Source organism: Anolis carolinensis, chromosome 2, assembly GCF_035594765.1.
Source record: "Anolis carolinensis isolate JA03-04 chromosome 2, rAnoCar3.1.pri, whole genome shotgun sequence".
Lineage (NCBI taxonomy): Eukaryota > Metazoa > Chordata > Lepidosauria > Squamata > Dactyloidae > Anolis > Anolis carolinensis.
Genome location: NC_085842.1, coordinates 201,296,985 through 201,319,475, shown reverse-complemented (window position 1 = coordinate 201,319,475; position 22,491 = coordinate 201,296,985). Strand labels below are relative to the sequence as shown.

The following is a 22,491-nucleotide window of genomic DNA, read 5'->3' as shown; positions in this document are numbered from 1 at the left end:
ATAGCCGTTCTGAGTCCCATATTGGGAGATGGGGCGGGATATAAATAATAATAATAATAATAATAATAATAATAATAATAATAATTATTATTATTATTATTAACGGCATTCCATGCAGTCATGCCGGCCACATGACCTTGGAGATGTCTATGGACAATGCCAGCTCTTTGGCTAAGAAATGGAGATGAGCTCCACCCGCCAATGTTGGACACATCTAGACTTAATGTCAGGGGAAAACTTTTACATTATTATTATTATATTTGCATGTTTTTGAACTGCTAGGTTGGCAGAAGCTGGGGTAAACAGTGGGAGCTCACCCCGCTCCCCGGATTTGAACTGCTGACCTTTTTGTCAGCAAGTTCAGCATCTCAGCAGTTTAACTCACTGCGCCAACAGGGGCTCTATGTTTTCCACTTAAGCAGAAAAAATGAAATGCAAAGCTACTGAATGGGGGACGCCATGCTCGACAGCAGAACGTGTGAAAAAGATCTTGGACTCCTCGTGGACAACAAGTTAACCATGAGCCAACAATGCGATGCGGCGGCTAAAAGCCAATGGGATTTTGGCCTGCATAAATGGGAGCCTGGTATCCAGATCCAGGGAAGTCATACTCTTCCTCTATTCTGCCTTGGTCGGACCACACCTGGAATACTGTGTCCAATTCTGGGCACTGCAATTGAAGGGAGATGTTGACAAGCTGGAAAGTGTCCAGGGGAAACACTGATAAAGGGTCTGGAGAACAAGCCCCATGAGGAGTGGCTTAAAGAGCTGGGCATGTTTAGCCTGCAGAAGAGAAAGCTGAGAGGAGACATGATAACCATGTACAAATATGTGAGGGGAAGTCATAGGGAGGGGGGAGCAAGCTTGTTTTCTGCTGCCCTGCAGACTAGGATGCAGAATAATGGCTTCAAACTACAGGAAAGGAGATTCCACATGAACATCAAGAAGAACTTCTTCACTGTGAGGGCTGTTCGGCAGTGGAACTCTCTCCCCCGGAATGTGGTGGAGGCTCCTTCCTTGGAGGCTTTTAAGCAGAGGCTGGATGGCCATCTGTTGGGCGTGCTTTGAATACGATTTCCTGCTTCTCGGCAGGGGGTTGGACTGCACAGATTCTTCCAAGTCTACGATTCTATCATTCCCCTGGGCAGGAAGCAGCCAGCTTTGAAGCTGCAAGGGTTTTCAATGCTAATCAAGGTGATTAATTGCAACATTCACATGTGCATAAGGCAGACAAGAGTTCTTTCTACCACCCTGGACCTTCCACAGATATATAAAACCCACTTGCCTAGATTCCAGCAGACCTCACAACCTCTGAGGATGCCTGCCATAGATGCGGGCGAAACGTCAAGAGAGAATGCTTCTGGAACATGGCCATACAGCCCGGAAAACTCACAAACACCTGTTGTTGTTGTTGTTGTTGTTGTTAAAAAAGGTAAAGGTTTCCCCTGACGTTAAGTCCAGTCATGTCTGACTTTGGGTGTTGGTGCTCATCTCCATTTCTAAGCCGAAGAGCCGGCGTTGTCCGTAGACACCTCCAAGGTCATGTGGCCAACATGACTGCATGGAGCACAATTACCTTCCCGCCGGAGCGGTACCAATTGATCTACTCACATTGGTATGTTTTCGAACTGCTAGGTTGGCAGAAGCTGGAGCAACAGCGGGTGCTCACTCTGCTCCCGGGATTTGAACCTGGGACCTTTCGGTCTGCAAGTTCAGCAGCTCAGTGCTTTAACACACTGCGCCACCAGGGCTCCAGTATTGTTGTTGTTGTTGTTATTATTGTATGACACAGCAAACAAGATAGATATGCTGGATTTCGTTTCACAAAATCAAAAGTCGAACACTTCCCAAGTGTCTAGGACTGTGTGATGTATTTTCGGATGATGTGCGCAAGTCCCAGTAGGGTGGCCTTCTGCAGTTGCCAGATTGTAATTTTGTCAATGTCTATAGTTTCCAAATGCCAGCTGAGATCTTTTGGCACGGCACCCAGTGTGCCGATCACCACCAGGACCAACTGTACTGGTTTCTGCCAGAGTCTTTGAAGTTCAATCTTGGGGTCCTGATAGCGGCTGAGTTTTTCCTGTTGTTTTTCGTCAATGCGACTGTCACCTGGGATGGCAACATCAATGATCCAAACCTTTTCCTTTTCCACAACTGTGATGTCTGGTGTGTTGTGTTCCAGAACTTTGTCAGTCTGGATGATGATGATGATAATTATTATTATGCATAGCTTTGAACCATGGCAGCTAAAAGTGGTACCATGCTACATTAATTCTACAGTGCAGATGCACTCACTTGTCAGAACCAAAAGCAAAAGTCTTTCCTGTGCTCGAGATGAAATCCAAGGTGCCTGATTGGTAATTGGCGGGGAGGCGCGCGCGCGGGAGGCAGGCAGGCAGGCGGCGCCTAGCAACCGATTTACCAAGGCGGGGCGCGGCTGCCTGGCAACGGGAGGACTCTTTGGGAGGCCTCTAGTCGTTTTTGGGGATGAAAAGTGAGCTTCGAAAACGGAGGACCCGGATGTAAGTCCCCCACTTTCCCTTCGTTTAGAGGTGACGTTGGGGCCCTTGAGGGTGGCGTCCTTCCCTGAGGGAACTTTGCGAAGAGTTCGCCCCGAGGCCTTGGAGGCCTTTCCCGCCCGCACTGAGCGCGACGCTGATTGAGGACTCGCCGGCTTTAGGTGAAGGGGACTGGCTGGAGGGGAGCGAGTGCCAGGCTTTGAACGCCTGCTCTCACTTGCACTGAGGCCTGAATGCATTTTGGACATTCCCTTTCATTGCTGAGGCACATTGGACTCGTAGGTTTCAGTTTGTTGAAATACCAGACCTTGTCAAACTGCATTGAGCCATGGCTGGTAAAAGGGTGTCGAACTGCGTCAGTGCTCCAGTGTAGAGGCGCCCTGAGTGGCTCAGGTTTCAGACAAATGGACAAGACATTGCATAGACATATTGTCTAGCCTGCTGAAATGAACTAAACTCCTTATGAGGTGGAGTAACTTATACAACAGGCCTCGCAAACTTGGGCCCTCCAGGTGTTTTGGACTTCAACTCCCACAATTCCTAATAGCCTACCGGCTGTTAGGAATTGTGGGAGTTGAAATCCAAAACACCTGGAGGGCCCAAGTTTGCCCAGGTTTGCTCTATAGGGCCTCAAATGATACCACTATGGCCCCTTCCACCTTCCAGCTAAGTAAAACCCCACATAATGCGTTCTGTATTGATTTAAGACAGTGGTTCCCAAACTTATTTGGCCAACCACCCCCTTTCCAGAAAAAATATTACTCAGTGCCCCCTGGAAATTAATTTTTTAAAATTTTAATAGCAATTAAACAAAGGTATATGTATTAGTGCATATGGCAAAGGCACCTGTGGCCATCACCGCCCCCCTGGATTGCTGCAGTGCCCACCAGGGGGTGGTAGCGCCCACTTTGGGAGTCACTGATTTAAGACATTTATATCGCCCTGGTGGCGAAGTGTGTTAAAGCGCTGAGCTGCTGAACTTGCAGACTGAAAGGCCGCAGATTCAAATCCCGGGAGCGAAATGAGCGCCTGCTGTTAGCTCCAGCTTCTGCCAATGTGAGTAGATCAATAGGTACCGCTCCGGCGGGAAGGTAATGGTGCTCCATGCAGTCATGCCGGCCACATGACCTTGGAGGTGTCTACGGAAACCTTTACTTTTTATATCCTGGCATTCCCCACTCCAGGGCCAAAGATGGCTTACAGCCAAATAAAACATAGAATATAAAACAACTTAGCCATTATTTATTTACTTTTATATCCTGCTCTTCTCACCTCAAAGGGGACTCAGAGTGGCTTACAAATTATATGTGCATACAATATATTATATTACAGTAGAGTCTTGCATATCCAACATAAACAGGCCAACAGAACGTTGAATAAGTGAAAATGTTGGATATAAGAAAGGATTAAGGAAAAGCCTATTAAACGTCAAATTACGTTATGATTTTACAAATTAAGCACCAAAGCATCATGTTTTACAACAAATTGACAGAAAAAGCAGTTCAATACACAGTGATGTTATGTAGTAATTATTGAATTTACAAATTTAGCACCAAAACATCGCAATGTATTAAAAACACTCACTACAAAAACATTGGCTACTAACAAATTGACTACAAATAAAGACAGAATTGGATAAAATGAACTTACAATAACAACATTGTCAAAAATTACATCTTTAAAAAGTTCAGTCCTTGCTGCTGTGGAGAAACGGCTGTGGATCCGGGTGGGAGGCAGACTGCGTTGGATAACCCAGAATGTTGGATAAGTGAGACTCTACTGTACATACAATAAATTATGTTATTAGCATAACACAATATTAGCATTATATATTACTACATTGTACTATACCACTATACTGAAACATTATTAGTAATATTACATATAATATATAATATATAATTAATATTATTATATTGTATTAGTATTGCATTACATCATAATATTATTATCAATATATGTGTATACAATATATTATATTATTATATATTATTGTATATTATATGATATATTATGTACAATATATTATATATAGTAAACATAAAGGTTTTCCCCTGACGTAAAGTCTAGTCGTGTCCAACTCTGGAAGTTGGTGCTCATCTCCATTTCTAAGCCGAAGAGCTGGCGTTGAAAATAGACACCTCCAAGGTCATGTGTCTGGTTTGACTGCATGGAGTGCCATTATATTATATTATTAGCATAGTATGTTACTGGGGGGGGGGGGGGAACCCAATGGATGGCACAGGAGACGAGATGGAACTGTCTTCCCGGCTCCCCCTCTTCACTGTGGCCTCAGAGCATCAGTTGGTGATGAAGGAGGGGCCTTCAACTGATGGTGCAGGAAACAAGGTGGAATTGTCTTCCTGGCTCCCCCTCTTCGCTCTATTTCAGTAAGCCGGTTCTATTGATGGTAGCGATATCTTTCTGAGCTTCTAAATCTAGTATTCATTGTGCGACAATTTAAATATATGTGTTGTCGAATGCTTTCATGGTCGGAGTCACTGGGTTGCTGTGAGTTTTCCAGTCTGTATAGCCAGGTTGCAGAAGCATTCTCTCCTGATATTTCACCCACATCTATGGCAGGCATCCTCAGAGGTTGTGAGGTCTGTTGGAAACTAGGCAAGTGGGGTTTATATATCACTGGAATAATGTCTAGTGTGGGAGAAAGAACTCTTGTCTGTTTGAGGCAAGTGTGAATGTTGCAGTTGGCCAGCTTGATTAGCATTGAATAATCTTGCAGCTTCAAAGCCTGGATGCTTCCTGCCTAGGGGCATCCTTTGTTGGGAGGTGATTAGTTGGCCCTGGTTATTTCTTGTCTGGAATTCCCCTCTCTTCCCTATACCGTATACCAGGGGTCCCCAAACTTTTTAAACAGGGGGCCAGTTCACGATCCTTCGGACCATTGGAGGGCCAGACTATAGTTGGCTACTGAGCAATAATAATAATAATAATAACAATAATAATAAATAAGAGGGTTGGAAGAGACCCTTTGGGCCATTGAGTCCAATCCCCCTTTGCCTTTGTGCACCGAAAGCACAAGCAAAGCACCCCTGACAGATGACCACCCAGAATCAATGTTAATAATAATAATAATAATAATAATAATAATAAAGAGGGTTGGAAGAGACCTCTTGGGCCATTTAGTCCAACCCCCTTCTGCCTCTGTGCACCATAAGCACAAGCAAAGCATCCCTGACAGATAGCCACCCAGCCTCAATGTTAATAATAATAATAATAATAATAATAATAATAATAATAATAATAATAAGGGTTGTAAGAGAAGAAGGGACCTCTTGGGTCATTTAGCCCAACCCCCTTCTGCCCCTGTGCCGTGGGGGCCAGATAAATGGCTTCGATGGGCCGCATCCGGCCCCCGGGCCTTAGTTTGGGGACCCCTGCCGTATACCATGCAGCTGTGGACAACCGCAGCATTCCCCAGACACGAGTCAAAGATCATGAAAGGCACTGCTGACTAACTTAACCAGAGAAGTCAGCCATAGCAGAGCAGTTGATGAACCAACCTGGACAGCATGTTATTTGAGAGCACAGAAATGCCGGACCACTCTAACAACCACCATGTCAGACTCCACAAAGAAGCCACTGAAATCTACAAGCATGTGGACAATTTCAACAGAAAGGAGGAAACCATAAAAATGAGCAAAATCTGGCGATCAATATTAAAAAAAACTCTAAAATTAGGACAGTAAATAAAGAACAACATTCAGAACACAGAGGGTTGTCCCACACTTGAGGAAAAGGGAGCTATAAATAAAGTGAATAATGGATTGAAGTCACATTTTTATTGCATACTGGATCTGTTAGTTTCTGTGCATATTTATTTATTACAGCATTTATATTCCGCCCTTCTCACCCCGAAGGGGACTCAGGGCAGATCACATTACACATATAGGCAAACATTCAATGCCTTTTTAACATAGAACAAAGACAAGACAAACATAGGCTCCGAGCGGGCCTCGAACTCATGACCTCCTGCTCAGAGTGATTCATTGCAGCTGGTTTCAGCTGGCTTGCTCTCCAGCCTGCGCCACAGCCCGGGCCACTCTTAGTTTTTGTCAATGTTAAATATATTGCTTTTTTACACAGAGATGAAAATGTGTCTCCACCACAGTTCCACAACTGCTTTATTGAATGAATATTTTTTCAGTCAATGACCAGCATTAAAATAAACAGCAAAACATAAATAAAACATACATTTAGACATTAAAATACAGCTTTTTAAAAGTGAGTTAAGAAAGTGTTAAGTATGAGACTTAAAACAGTATTAAAATTGTATGTTTAAATAACAATGATAAAAGCTGAGATAAAATAATAAAACCTTTTAAGGCTGTAAACCTTGCAACTTTGGCAGTAATTTAAGAAGATTGGTCAGGGCAATCAGTATCTCCCTGGTATACTTTGTAAAATTGGATTAATAAAATGTTGCCAAAGGTCTCGATAGAAAGAGCAGTGCAGTAAAACATGTACCACATGCTTTATTGTGTCCAAGTTCTTATACGTGCATTATCTCACTCTGTTTGCCATGTAGGAATGTAGGAGGAAATTGGTTGACTGCTAACTGAAAATTAAAGCTTTAAAAATGCTCAATTTTTTTTTCTTTTCCTTTCTTGTCTTAGCACTGGCACAACATTCAAGAAACATAAGTATGTGTAGTTTAAGTAAGCCTCTACTGATAATTTTTTTTAAAGTGCTTTGAAAACTGAATATGTGGCAGTAATATTTATCTTGTCTTTCTTTTATACATGCATCTTCTAAGTAAAATAGGACAAATGATTTAATAGATGCACAGCAGAACAGGGTAATAGCCTAAATTTAATTGTTAATCCCAGCTAAAGTATGCTAACTGAGTTAATTGCTCAATGAGCAAATTTGTACAGCATAAATCCCAGGGTCTGCTTTCATTGGGATCAGCAGTTGGAATTAGGCCCAAAATTTTAAGGACAGGTTTTATTCCAGTGTGGAAATAATAAGATACTAGTGAAGATGATGTGAGGGGACTAAGTTTGAGTGGTGTATTTCTGGAATCTGGCTAGAGTGTAATTGTTTTTGAAGTAAAATCCATAAAATCAATAGAATTGTTTAATATTGTTAAAGTAGACTTCAGAGGTGCTATATGTTTTGTTTGCAGGCAGACATGTCCAAAAGGGTGTCACTGCCTTCTATCCAACCTTCTCCACAATCATCAGATACTCCTAATTATAGAAGTGACCAGGGAAGCTTAATTGGAGAATGTTCCTCGTCAAATGGGAAAAGTTCTCCTTCAAAAAATGAATTAAGAAAGCGGTTGACTGTTACAGCTCCAAAAAAGATGGCAAAAAACACTGAAGCTTTGAAATTTGAACATAATACAAAAGCACAGGAGAGAACCCGAAAGCGTCAACAGCCTATAAAACTGGAGCCTTTGGTAAGTTGATTTTTAACTATTCATTGAGGCTCTGTTCTAATTTTATCTTGGATTCTTGTGAAATTTGTTGAAAGTTTCTCTACTGTAGAGGTGCATCTTCTCTAGAACACACTTTATGTAACCAAAGGATAGTCCTCTTTAAATATGGTTGCAAAATATACATATAAGGAGCAGACAGTGACATACAGGCCCTGGCTGCCCTCTTCCTTGATTACATGTTGGCAGGGAAGTTTTACAGAAAAAGTAGAACCATGCTTTCAGGCCTCTATGAAATCAAGAACTCCTAGGCAGGCTGCAGGATCACATTTTTTTTCATTCTCTATAGATATATCAGAATTTGCTCAATTTGTATTGTATATAATGTGTCACTTTCAAATATGGTTTTATTTCATATTGCCTTTGTTTCTCCTCAATTGAGCCCGTGTTAAAAAAATATCAGTGTCACAATCAACCTGAATATATCTACCAGAAGAACCGGGAAAAGTTGTTAGCAGCTGGAGTATTAGCACCTACAACTTCAGCAGAGAAAAGGCAATGGCCTGTTACTGTGGAACCAATGGTAACTGAGAACCTTGAAGAGTTATGGGAAAAAAAGGTACTATCTCTCTACATGTGGTATGAGTTATTTTAAAAAATGTCATTTAAATCTTGTTTTTCAAAACAGTGTTTTAAAGACTGCAGTGTCTTTAAAGCAAGCATTTGGAGAGAGAACCATGTTTTTATTCATTCACCCCAGTGGCAGGAGCCCCCGGTGGCCAAGGGGATAAAAGCCTTGTAACTTGAAGGTTGGGTTGCTGACCTGAAAGCTGCCAGGTTCGAATCCCACCCGGGGAGAGCGCGGATGAGCTCCCTCTATCAGCTCTAGCTCCATGCGGGGACATGAGAGAAGCCTCCCACAAGGATGCTAAAACATCAAAAACATCCGGGCGTCCCCTGGGCAACGTCCTTGCAGACGGCCAATTCTCTCACTCCAGAAGCAACTCCGGTTGCTCCTGACACGAAAAAAAAAAAAAAACCCGGTGGCGAAGTGCGTTAAAGCACTGAGCTGGAGACCGAAAGGTCCCAGGTTCAAACCCCGGGAGCAGCGTGAGCGGCCGCTGTTAGCTCCAGCTCCTGCCAACCTAGCAGTTCGAAAACATGCCAATGTGCGTAGATCAATAGGTACCGCTCCGGCGGGAAGGTAACGGCACTCCATGCAGTCATGCTGGCCACATGACCTTGAAGGTGTCTACGGACAACGCCGGCTCTTCGGCTTAGAAATGGAGATGAACACCAACCCCCAGAGTCAGACATGACTGGACTTAACGTCAGGGGAAACCTTTACCTTAAGCTGCAGTTAGTGATTAGGATGGTGTACATCTTTCTCATTTGTCCACCTTGCGTTTAGAAAAGATTTGCAGCCCTGTCTGGCTATGGCTAGATAGGTCAGGGATAGACAACTTTTAGCTGTACAGTTGTTGTTGGACTACAGCTTCTCATCCATGTTCCTCACAATTGACTATACCGACTTGGTGTAATGGGAATAGCAACCCAAAATGATCTAGAATGCCACAAGTATAGGTCATCATTAATGCATGTTAGGAAAATTCTGTTTTATTTTAAACTAGCATATAGATTTGCAGTTGCCAGGGTTTGCATTTTCTCATTGTTAGCATTACGATTTTATGAATGGTCCCATTAGAAAATGTATGTACGTATTTTCTAATTGGATTGCAACTCCTATCAGCCTCTGTCAGCCCCCAGACCTGCTTGGACTGCTTTTCCAATTAGCTTTTATCAGCTCACAGACCTGATTGCAACTCCCACCTGCCTCTATCAGGTTCCAGTTCTGGGCAATTTGTACCTCCCATCATTCCCTATCAGCCCACAAGAACTGGTCGGGGTATTTCTCCAATCAGCTCCAGGTCTGACTGGGCTTATAAATAATAATAAAACTTTATTTATATACTCCCTATCTTCTCAGGGGACTCAAGGCGGTTTCCAATACGATAAATACAATACAATACACATAATAAAAACAGAACCATTTTAAAAAATGATACAAGTAATAAACATAAATGCACAACATACAATCCAACAATAAAAAATAAAACTAGTAACAATACTCTATTTATGGGCAGTTATAGTGACCCAGAGTTCAACGTTGGAATGGCCAACTATAAAGTGCTATTCAAGTCTTGTGCAATAGGAGGTCTTGAACTCTGGGTCACTATAACTGGCCCGTAAATTAAAATGGATTAATTAGATTAGATCAGGGGTGTCAAACTTGTTTTCACAGAGGGCCACATCAGTCTTATGGCTGCCTTTAAAAGATAATTTATAATTGTAAATCTGTATAAATGTAACTATGTTACCCTGAAATTGAAGCCTTGTGGGCCACATAAAATTACATGGTAGGTAGGATTCGTCCCTTGGGCCTTACATTTGACACATGTAGATTAGATGATAGTTTCTTCAAATAAAAGAACTATATACTAATGTTTGAAAGTAACTAGATTTGTCACAGCATAAGTTGTGAGAAACTCTTTCTAGTTTAAATAAGGAAGTGAAGGTTTTTGAGATCATGATTGTGCTGAGGCAGCAAATGGAAATATGCTAACTTCATGGTTGCTTAATGATAATGTCTCTTTCAAACAGACTAGTGTGATATTATCCTATGCTTATGAGCACCTTTGTTATAAAGGCAATTCTACACTACTGTCCTATCAATTCTAAACTACAAGGAAATGCTAGGATTTTATTACAAAGTATGCTTAGTCAACCTGTTGAATATAGAGAATTTTGGGTTTTAATGTGAATTATAGTGTCCAAGTTACATTTACTTTGCCTTTACAGTTACTGAGTGCCAAGATTCGACCTCCCACTCCTCCCAAACAGCCACGTAGTGTGGTAAAGGTCAGTGCTTGTTTACCAAGCCCTACTCTACCTGTTCGTATATTTCATGAACCGGAAGAAGTAGTTAAAGCTAACATTAGAGACCCTTTGGAAATTATAAGAACAATATGTGAAAACAAACACCTTGGATTCCTATATATGACTCCTGCAGTGCCCAGGTCATCAACGGAATATGAACCATATAATCTAAAGTGAGTTACATTATTTGTATTTTACAGTGATGAGCTTGAGATATGTAGCTCTTTAGATTGCAATGTGAATTACAGATTTATGGTTGTAGATTATAGCATTAACATTAAAAAGACTATGGTTGCAGCTAGAAGGCAGGCAGGTATCCCTGTTCTAATCAGAATTGAAGATCCAGAGGCGTTGTGTCTTATGTTTCAATTCCTGGCTCCTAGGTGATTCCTCAGGCCTCTTCTACACTGTCCTTCTATCCCAGGATCTGATCTCAGGTTATCTGCTTTGAACTAGATTATATGAGTCTACACTGCCAGATAATCTGGGGTAAGAAGATAAACTGGGATTAGATCCTTGGATATAGAGCAGTGTAGAAGGGGCTTCAGAAAGACAGCTTTGGAAAAACACTTGGATCTAGGCACTCAGGCCAGCAATCTTCTTTTCCTGACAACAACCAAAGCAGCTTACACAACTACAACAAAGAATCGTAGTATAGCATCTTAAAGCAAGTCACACACAGTAAAATATAATGTTCTGCCATTTTATAATTCAAAAGTCTGGTGCAGATAGAAAATAGTAGTTGACCTGATAACACAAAACCCAGCATTCTTTGTCTGTTTGATAAAAACTACAACTATGCACAATTCAAACGAGCCTGATAAAAACTGCCAGCATCTTAACCCTTTTTATTCCAGTTTTCCTGATCATTTATGATACATTTCCATATTTTTGGTGAAATGTACTAATATACTTTATGTCTGTGTAATTTTAAATGTGTTTAGTTCTGACCAGTACTTCAAAGACTGTTAAGAATTTTATGTTCCACTAAAGTCATTGGTCTACTTTAAATAAAAATGTTAATGTAAAGTAGGTTGCTGAATTATTAGAATTTACAGAAAAGCTGACTTGGTTCTTAGGGAGAATGGAAGACTTGAGAGAAGACAACTACAGGGGCAACAAGTCTCTCTTGTGCTAGAAGAAACAGCATAAGAGAGGCTTGCAGCCAAATATGCTACCACAACTAGAGATGTCTTCTTCTTCTTCTTTTTAAATGACCCCCCCCCCCAAAGTTCATAGGGAATACATGTCCAGTTTTACCAAAAAAAAAACCCACCTCCTTGGCACAAACTGCAAGCTCCACAAAACAAAATAATATTTTTTGCCAATTGAAGGGCAATTGAAGGGGATTTTGAAATAATACTGCAATACTTGCAGTGTTCTAGTATTCCAGCAAATAGTATGAATGATCGATTTTGGAGTCTTGAATAAGTGAGTTACTTTAAATAACTACTAAATCATAAAATAATAATAATAATAATAATAATAATAATAATAATAATAATAAATAAATAAATACATAAAACTTTATTTATATACCGCCCTTTCTCCCGGATGGGACTGAGGGCGGTTTCCAATCATAAAAACAACACAAACATTACATAACAACATAATAACACATTATTAAGTAAAGTAAAAATACAGTTATAGAAATAAATAACACTTACATGACCTGATCAAGGGGACGGGAACCATGAACCCAATATATTAAAATGTATCATTATAAGTTAGAGAAATCTTGTGCAATATATTCAGAAATACATTATTTCTGGGGGGCTTTGTATTCTCTGAAAAAGTTAAAATCTAAACTATAATAATAATAATAAATATTGAAATAGTCCAGTGAAGTACAGTTGCTATTAGCTCCTTTTAATTCTGAGAACTGAAGGAGTCACTCTGCCATATAGATCACAGATGAAGAAAAGGAGGGAAGTGAAAAAAAATTCTGGAATCTTCTGCAGGCTTAATAAGAAGCAGCATTTTTAACATAAAAGCACATATTTAGCTGTTCATAAACCTCTGTCCAGTTAATGATTGGTTTGTTTTTTTCTGTTCACAAAAATACCCCTTTAATGATAAATTTACTTTTCAAAATCGGGGGAATCAGAAATAAGATTTTATGTGTTATAGTTTAAGACTATAGCTGAAACTCTATTAACTCTATTGAAAACAAAACAAATATGATACCGTTGTACAGTGCCACAAATTTGTTGATCATTTACACCCAGATCTAAATGGAGAGACTGACATGTCTGGCACCCAAAAAAGGACTAATGTTTGATTCTGCATTGTTTTATAAAGTATCTGAATTCTACTGTAGAACTGTATAAATCATCCTGTGAGTTGATCCATGGCCATCAGCAATCACCTAATGACATCACTTTTCCCTGAGTTCATTTAACTGTCTTGATTTGCTGCTAACGGACTTTAAGAGGAAATGTTTATGTGATTTCCAAGAGCTATCAAATAATAGTGTTCAATTGCAATAAATGTTAGAAGTAAGTCTTGACATGGTGGGAAAGTTCTGTTAATTTTCTAGCAGTTTCTTCTCCAATTAAGCCATGAATTAGCATCAGACTATATCCAGTGGAGTGATAGATATTTTAGTTTTAATAAAAAAAGGAAAAACTTTGAAATAGTTCTTATTAGAGCCTCCTTTTCTATAGCTACAGAACAGGCAAAGATCAAAATAATCTGTTTCCACCTTGTTCTTAAAGGATAGCGACTTTGAGAATTAAGTTACTATGCATCCTGTTAAATTAAATGTTTTTCATTCATTTATAGAATCGTAAGTTATGATGGCATTAATAAAAATGACTACTATACAATTAGCCCAAAAGGAGTTATTCATACATGTAATGGAGAAGTTGAATATCTGGAACTTTCACGCTGGGAACAGGAATATCTCTATGACAGAGCACTCTCCCGAATTACTATATTTACAATATTCCGCAAATGGAAATCATTTAATGTATGGAGAAAAAATGTCCGTGCCAGAAGGCTTAAAATATATCGCCGAGCTTTGCAGAAGAACCTATTCATTGTGAATGCTGTATGTATTATTAATGTTTTTATTACTGAGCTGATCTATATGAAACATTTTGAAGATACTAAAACACTATTTAAAAGTTAAGTATAATAATATATTGAAAGTGGTAACTTTGTAATGCTACATAATGAAAAGACCAACATGTTAAATTATTGGAGTAAACAATAATTCCCTGCTATTAAAATATATTCAGATTAACATATTTTGTATGTCCTGGCCTGTAACCTATAATTTAAATTAGATAATTGTTTGATAACATAATCTTAATAGTCCCCATAGAATCAGTATTGTTGGGTTGTTTAAATGGTTTTCTTCTGTCCAGATAGGAAGGTTTCCATGAATTGAGGACTTCTTGAACTTTGAGATGTTAATAGAAAATTTGTTAATAGAAAAGTGATTTTTCCTAGTTCTTTCTTATATTGTTTCCTGAGCCACTTCCCAGAGCACATTTTAAAGGTTCTGCAGGAAGAATAGAAAAAAAGGCAAACTTCTCTCTCCTTACATGAGTAACACTAGAACAGAGCAGCATTCATTCCATGAGTGAAACTCTGGAATCACATTGGGTTTAAAAAAAAAATAGGGAAACTAACAGTTTTACAAATTTAACTTTTCTTTTGGAGCAAAAGGTGTTACCTGTTGGCTTTCCTGCCCTTACAACCTCCAGCACACATGGTTGCAAAGCACAACAAATGAGATATCAGTGGTTGAAGCAGAAGGAATGTGTTGCAGCAGATTTCCTTTCACAATCGACAATTTTGATCCACTCAGGTCATTCCTTTGTTATTGTAAAACCCAATCTGTCTTACACCAGCAAAAGAAAGCTTGAAATGTATCATGAAAACTTACTCAAGCTGGTGTGATGAAACCATACAAGAGCCAGTACAGACCTCATTTTAATCACTGTTTCTATGTTTTGGCCTTTCGATATCACCTTTACATATGCAAATGATATCATTGGAGCAAGCACTCGCATTCCTAAACACCCTGGCTCTGTATTTAATCACATCACACTCAAAGACATTTTCCCTTTCCCTCCAATCTGAGTTCTTTTCCTAAGCAAATGCTTTTCTAGTTTGGCGGACAGCGGGGGGATGTGGACAAATCTCCCTTCCTGCAAAATTTCTCCCATACATACATTAACCATGGAATGAAAGTAGGGAATGATTAAAACAAGGAAGAACAAGGAGACGATAGGCCCTCTGCGAGGAGAAGATGGGGTGATGGTGACAGGGGACAGAGAAAAGGCAGAACTACTTAATGCCTTCTTTGCCTCGGTCTTCTCACAGAAAGAAAGCCATCTTCAACCTCAGCAACATGGAATGGACAAAGGATTGGGGGAAATCCAACCACAAATAGGGAAACAAGTTGTCCAGGAACACCTGGCCTCTCTAAACGAATTCCCCAGGGCCAGACCAGCTATATCCAAAAGTATTGAAGGAAATAGCGGAAGTTATTTCAGAACCACTGGCAATTATCTTCGAGAGTTCTTGGAGAACAGGAGAAGTCCCAGCAGATTGGAGGAGGGCGAATGTGGTCCCTATCTTCAAGAAAGGAAAAAAGAACGACCCAAACAATTCCCGTCCAGTGAGCCTCACGTCGATACCAGGCAAGATTCTGGAAAAGATCATTAAGGAAGTGGTCTGCGAACATTTAGAAACAAATGCAGTCATTGCTAATAGCCAACACGGATTTACCAAAAACAAGTCATGCCAGACTAATCTGATCTCTTTTTTCGATAGAGTTACGAGTTGAGTCGATACAGGGAATGCCATGGATGTAGCCTACCTGGATTTCAGTAAGGCCTTCGACAAAGTCCCCCATGACCTTCTGGCAAACAAACTAGTAAAATGTGGGCTAGACAAAACTACGGTTAGGTGGATCTGTAATTGGCTAAGCGAACGAACCCAAAGGGTGCTCACCAATGAGTCTTCATCTTGGAAAGAAGTGATGAGTGGAGTGCCACAAGGCTCCATCCTGGGCCCGGTTTTGTTCAACATCTTTATTAATGACTTAGACGAAGGGTTAGAAGGCACAATCATCAAGTTTGTAGATGACACCAAATTGGGAGGGATAGCTAACACTCCAGAAGACAGGAGCAGAATTCAAAATGATCTTGACAGACTAGAGAGATGGGCCAAAACTAACAAAATGAAGTTCAACAGGGACAAATGCAAGATACTTCACTTCGGCAGAAAAAATGGAATGCAAAGATACAAAATGGGGGACACCTGGCTCGACAGCAGTACGTGTGAAAAAGACCTTGGAGTCCTCGTGGACAACAAGTTAAACATGAGCCTACAATGTAATGCGGCTGCTAAAAAAGCCAATGGGATTCTGGCCTGCATAAATAGGGGTATAGCATCTAGATCCAGGGAAGTCATGCCACCCCTCTATTCTGCCTGGGTCAGACCACACCTGGAATACTGTGTCCAATTCTGGGCACCGCAATTGAAGGGAGATGTTGACAAGTCGGAAAGCGTCCAGAGGAGGGCAACTAAAATGATCAAGGGTCTGGAGAACAAGCCCTATGAGGAGCGGCTTAAAGAACTGGGCATGTTTAGCCTGCAGAAGAGAAGGCTGAGAGGAGACATGATAGCCATGTACAAATACGTGGGGGGGGGGGAGTCATAGGGAGGAGGGAGCAAGCTTGTTTTCTTCTGCCCTGGAGACTAGGACGCGGAACAATGGCTTCAAACTACAGGAAAGGAGATTCCACCTGAACATCAGGAAGAACTTCCTCACTGTGAGGGCTGTTCGGCAGTGGAACTCTCTCCCCCCGGACTGTGGTGGAGGCTCCTTCTTTGGAGGCTTTTAAGCAGAGGCTGGATGGCCACCTGTCGGGGGTGCTTTGAACGCGATTTCCTGCTTCTTGGCAGGGGGTTGGACTGGATGGCCCATGAGGTCTCTTCCAACTCTACTATTCTATGATTCTATGATTCTAAAACAGAAAATGGAAAGGAATGAAAGAATAACCATTTGATTTCCTCCTTTTGGTCTTTTTGGGAATAGGAAGCTAAACTTTATGCTTTTTTGTGCCAATTATGAGAAAGCTTTCAAGTTAAGTACTGGTGTTTTGAGCTCATCAACTGTTTCTTCTTATTGTACAGTGTTTGAGACCAGCAATACTGAATATCCAGGAAATGTGCTATCAGATAAGTGACTTGGCCCTTTGTCAAGTTGAAAAGGGCTATCTATACACATTGGTGGAATTCAAAGGTAATCAGTTGGAGCAGCTAAAAGAAGTGAGTTTCATTGGTTTAGTATCGCCAGAGTTTGCATGCACTTTTCGGAAGGCAAAATATAATCTCTGTTCACCTCTAACCGTATTAAATTTTCAGGTGACATCTCGTCTGGCTGAGTTCAGGGAATTAGCCAAAGAAGTTGTGGGGGGTGCCTGCAGAACTGCACTGCTTGAGGCGGGATTTACCCCTGATGATTACTTTTATATAACAGAGAGTTCAGGTACAAAACTGATGGGCATTAGAGTACTTAATGTTTGTAAAGTTGAATATGTTATCTGATTCCTGTATATCAATTTACATTAGTACTTGGGGTTATTTCAGCAGTGTACTCCTATATTTTCTCCAGAACGGGTACCAGGTGTTGGAAGTGCAATTATTCCTCGGATTGACAAAGAAATGTATGGTGAACAACCTGAAAAAATGACATACACAGAACAGGCCAACAAAAGAGCTCAGTGTGGAAGGTTGACATGGTTGGTATTTGACACTTTGCAGATCTACATCTAATACGTTTTTTCAGGAAAACTGATTTTATCCAGCTCAGGGAAATCCTAGCTGAAATTTCATGGGTAGAGATGTTAATAAAAAAAGCAATTCAGCAAAGGTTGGAGGTCACAAAGAAGGAGTTGCTAAAATCGCAATTACAAAAATCCAATCACAGTATATTTAATTAAGGAATGAAAAGGAAAAGGAGCATATATAAACAATGGATGGCAGTCTGAATTGTCAAGAAAGAATACAACCGTGCAGTTGAAAATTTGCATAAATACTATAAGGAAGCTAAAATTGCGGAGGAGAAATGGGGCAACAATGCTATTCGGATAGATTCAACGTATGAAAATGTCCAAGGAGATGGTGAGGTAGCTGATTCCCGAGTTTGATAAAATGCTAATATATTGCAAACACACACACTCAAGGTGGGGGAGTTGTGGGGGGAGAGATATGGAAGTGCTTTAATTTTTCCCCAAAAAGAAAACTGCATGATTCTGTCTGAAGAGGCTATGGTAAGGGATCCAAATTGAAAATTAGGACTGATAATCATAAATCTCCTAGTTAACCTAAACGAGTTCAAATCTGCAGGATGAGATGAACTGCATTCAATTATACTGAAGAAATTTGATGACATCCTACAAACAACTTGTCATCGGTCTTGTAATACCTTAGCAGTGCTTCTCAAACTCTGCTCCTTCAGGTGTTTGGGACTTCAACGCCCACAGTTCCTAACAGCTGGTAAACTGGGATTTCTGGGAGCAGAAGTACAAAATACCGGAAGTAGCAGTGTTTAAGAAACACTGCCTTGGAGAATGAGTGATGCAACAGAGGCTTGGAGAGCTAGGATTATCCCTCTCTCTAAAAGGACAAAAAAGGACTAGAGACCAGTCAGCTTGACCTCAATACCAGGGAAAATGTTAAATTATATATGATTGTAAAGGATTCTATTTGCAACAGTATGGTATCAATGCGATGATTGGTAGCCAGCATGAGTTTGTCAATTTAATAAAGGCGGATGCTTTAGATATTGTTTATCTGTATTTTAGCAAAGCTTTTTAATCAAGTACCCAAGATATTTTGAGAACTGAAATGTGGAATAAACAGAAATACTGTCAGATCGATCCCTAACTGGTTGAGAAACTGTATCGTGGCTGTACTTTCAACTGAATCAGAATGCTGCAGATTTCTGTTTTAGGGCCATCCAACATTTTTATCAGTGATTTAGTCATTGGAGTAGATTCAATCTTTATCAACTTTTTGGATGATACAAAACTGGGAGGAGGAATTGACACACTGAAAGATATGAAGAGAGTTCAAAAGAATCTTGATGAACTAGAAAATCAGACTGAAACTAACCGAAATTCAATGAAGGAAAAGGACCTCGGAAAACTTTTTTGTTAGAATATTTCTCAGAATTCAAAAGAAATGCGATTTCCTGCTTCTTGGCAGGGGGTTGGACTGGATGGCCCATGAGGTCTCTTCCAACTCTACTATTCTATGATTCTGTAATTCTAAATCTGATCAAGAATGGGAATAAAATGTTACAGCTCCTGTTGTACATTGCTATAATACAGCCTGGGACCCAAGAGATGACAGTATGTTTTAACAAATCGAAAACTACAGCACAAGTTCCACAACTTTCTAACACATTCATCCTATTTTAAGAAGCCCAGTAGCTATTTGTTGTGTTGTATTATGTTTTTAAAAAGAGTTCCACCAAATACTGGATGTTTTACATGGTTCTTATTTCATGTTTATTTGTGGAAAAATTTCACAGAAATATACACAATATATTGTCAGTATATATGAGGTGCTGTGATATTATCAATTCAATATTGCCTTGTTTTTTTCTCTTCCAGCTTTATTCGTCTTGCTGACTATCTTATAGTGAATACTATGCATGTTCTGGCAGTAAAATCTGTCACTACTCTTTTGAATTATCTTACTGAAAAGTTGAAAAAGACACCTCCTTCAGAGGTGATTCAGAAGTATAATATAGAAGAACCACCTGAAGTTATTGAGAAGAAGGTAAAGTGCATTTAAGTTATAGCCATTTTTTTTTTAAAAAATGACAGATCTGTCACTGTGCATATGCTTTAGAAAATTGACATTATTGTTTTCTGCTGATTAAATACCAGTACTTTTGATTTTATTCCAACATATTGTCTTTTTCATTTTACAATATAAGAAAATACGAAGTTCCTGTCAGCTTTCTTCATGGCTAAGTTTTTACAAGCCATAACACTGATCTTGATTTTGGTTTTTAATTCTGTCTTTACAAATGAATTGCAAATTTTATTCTCTCATTGAGGTTGCCATAATACAAAACATTCAGAAGTGGTTTACCAGTGTATCCCTCAGCACAGTACTAACAACAGCAGAAGTGCCAATTATTACTGCAATCTAAAAAGGCGAGGAACACACCCTGTTCAATTTATATGAAAATCTTATTGGAAATCATAAAAGTGTTTGATGATTAATGACAGAATTGCATGTGAGAAATGCTTGTTATGAAATTTCCCTTCCACCTGAGTTTCACTTGTTCTTATTACTGGGAATAAATGTTAGTTTTAATGGAAGAAAAAAACCCTTCATCTCTTGAAGTAGTTCTTGCAAAAAAACAATTTCATGAATGCTATGCTTGCTGGGACTACTTTCAAGAAAGTATGTATAAGATCACAGCCTACTTTTTCCAAGGTAGGAAATGTATGGCCCCTAGCACAACAGACATTAAATATTGTTCACTGTCAACCATTTTTAGAATTGGTGGCTATACTACCTAAAATTATGTTTTTTTAGTCAAATAACATTAATGGTGGGAAATAAGTTTTTAAAGGCTTTCTATTCCAATATTGCCCTGTAGTTTTTCCTTTTTGCAGTTGCTTCCAAACACTGGCCCCTTTTCCCTGCAAATTTTTCAAGGATCACACTGAGATCAGCACTTTACCCATTTTTCCGGTTCTTGGACCACAGAGACTTCCCTTACAATAAAACATCTAACTCATTTAAATAGGGAATTATATCCTTCCTTTCTTTCAACATGAAGCCCAAAATGGCTAATAATGTCAGTTAAAACTAAATATGTGCATATTTCAGTTAACCAAGACTCTGAAAACAAAACAATTTTTTTATGGAACCCAGCTGTAACTACCCTTGTCTTCTGTCTAGCTGGAAATATGATTTGGGAAGGGAGAGAGTATCTGTACTGGGAGGATGGTGAAGGAATGCTTTCTCTGGTGGGGTGCACCAGCATCTCTGCAGTAAACAGTGCTATAGCTTCATCTGGGTTCTGGTTTAGGTGACTCTACATGGCATTGCTGTTAAACAAAAGTCTCTATAACTAAGCATGGTGCCTCTTTGCCTCCCTCTGCCTTTTCTCACCTCCCCTGGAAATTGAACTGATTTACCAGTGGAGCTGAAAACGGATTCCAACTCTGCTTTTCTCCAAATAGTAGGAAGGGATTGCTAAACAGCAGGAAAAGCATAGCATTTCCACTGCAGAACATCTTCAAGAGAACCCTTTCTTCATTCTGATTGAACGGAAGGGTGCAGGAACAGCTTTACTTCTAGATGATGGATCACCAAAGTCACACAGGAATCCTCATCCTAAACACCTCTGAGCAACAGAATGAAGAAAGCAGAATATGACAGTGATTGTGTGGCAAAGTTGAAGAATGATGGCTTCACTAGTGTTAGAGGCCCCCATGGATATCAGAAAATATAGCCATGCACTGATATACTAGTGGGTGGACAACTTTCTTATCTCTACTAGTTATACATGCCAAAATGCATTTTAAAATGTAAAATTGCAAATTTTCCAGCCATATGTTGCAATTTATAATTTACTTAAACAACAACAACTATAATAATAGATTATTTGGGTATACCCTGTAACCTAAATATTGCTTTGAGAAGGGCAGACTAGTAACTGGCTTTTGGACTATAATGTCTTGTCAGAAATATGCTGGGACAGATAAAAATCATGCCATTGTTTTTAATTTGAGAATTTAAGTTCATTTTCTGATTTATCTTTTTTTTCTTCCAGGGAACTTCACTGGTTGTGGGAGCAGAAGAAGATGAGTCTACACCCTTGTTTCTTGCAGAGCTAATTTTGGAGATCCACGCACTACTGTTTGAACCAACTTTGGATGACTTTCAGGTTGAAGCACACATTTTACTTATCATAAGGTTACTGTATGACAAATAATTGTGATCATGGGCCATGCAATTTTATTTTCACATGCAGAGGTGAGTATAGAATAACATCAACAACAGCACAGGATCATGGGTCATATCTGAGTCTCGGGCCATTTCAGGTATTCCAAGCTCCCCCACCCCCTTGTTTTATTTTTCTTAAATTCTTTTAACAGAAGAATGCCTCCAAGGAGGATCTTCTCCTGTACCTAAACTAACTTGGAGAAGAGATATGGCAAAATTTCCACATTCCAGAGTTTGTCAGTTTCTAGCAAAACAATATATTTAGTAGGGGACTATAGTGGGTCATTATTCTTAGATAATGTTTAACTTTTGGATGAAGAGATAACGAATAAGCAGCAAATGATTGATCCTATCTTCAAAAGGGTCCAAAGAAAGGGCCACAAAATTGATTAAAAAATGTCCAAAAATAAGGCTCAGTACATTCCCAAGCACAGTTCCTTTTGCCCTGAAAATAACCTGTTGCTTATAGAAGACATTTTTTCAACCTTGACTGGTTAGAAGAAGACATGTCTCCAGTTCTGTTCCATTACTGAAAACAGTAGTGATAGATGTGGTTCATAGAAAGTGCTCCCAAGAATAACAGGTAGGACTTTCTGATAAATAAGACAGACGTCTGGATGGCTGTTGCTAGAAAGT

The 22,491-nt window shown here is 39.7% G+C and overlaps 1 protein-coding gene across 4 annotated transcripts in view; it reads left to right on the top strand.

Annotated features, from left to right (window-relative positions):
• The first annotated feature begins 2,407 nt into the window (after positions 1-2,407).
• The window catches only part of dnah6 (dynein axonemal heavy chain 6), a 229,123-nt gene continuing 209,039 nt past the window's right edge, over positions 2,408-22,491 (top strand). For 2 of the 4 annotated variants that reach the window (XM_062974148.1, XM_062974146.1), the window contains exons 1-11: positions 2,410-2,522; positions 7,154-7,176; positions 7,666-7,941; positions 8,360-8,536; positions 10,777-11,027; positions 13,639-13,906; positions 17,011-17,145; positions 17,242-17,365; positions 17,492-17,618; positions 19,497-19,665; positions 21,683-21,796. In XM_062974148.1, the coding sequence (XP_062830218.1) occupies positions 7,672-7,941; positions 8,360-8,536; positions 10,777-11,027; positions 13,639-13,906; positions 17,011-17,145; positions 17,242-17,365; positions 17,492-17,618; positions 19,497-19,665; positions 21,683-21,796 (1,635 nt within the window). In that variant the 5' untranslated portion in view covers positions 2,410-2,522; positions 7,154-7,176; positions 7,666-7,671. Of the gene's footprint in view, positions 2,523-2,546; positions 2,681-7,153; positions 7,177-7,665; positions 7,942-8,359; positions 8,537-10,776; positions 11,028-13,638; positions 13,907-17,010; positions 17,146-17,241; positions 17,366-17,491; positions 17,619-19,496; positions 19,666-21,682; positions 21,797-22,491 lie in introns of those variants that run through there. The other 2 variants (XM_062974149.1, XM_062974147.1) reach the window with 2 other exon arrangements.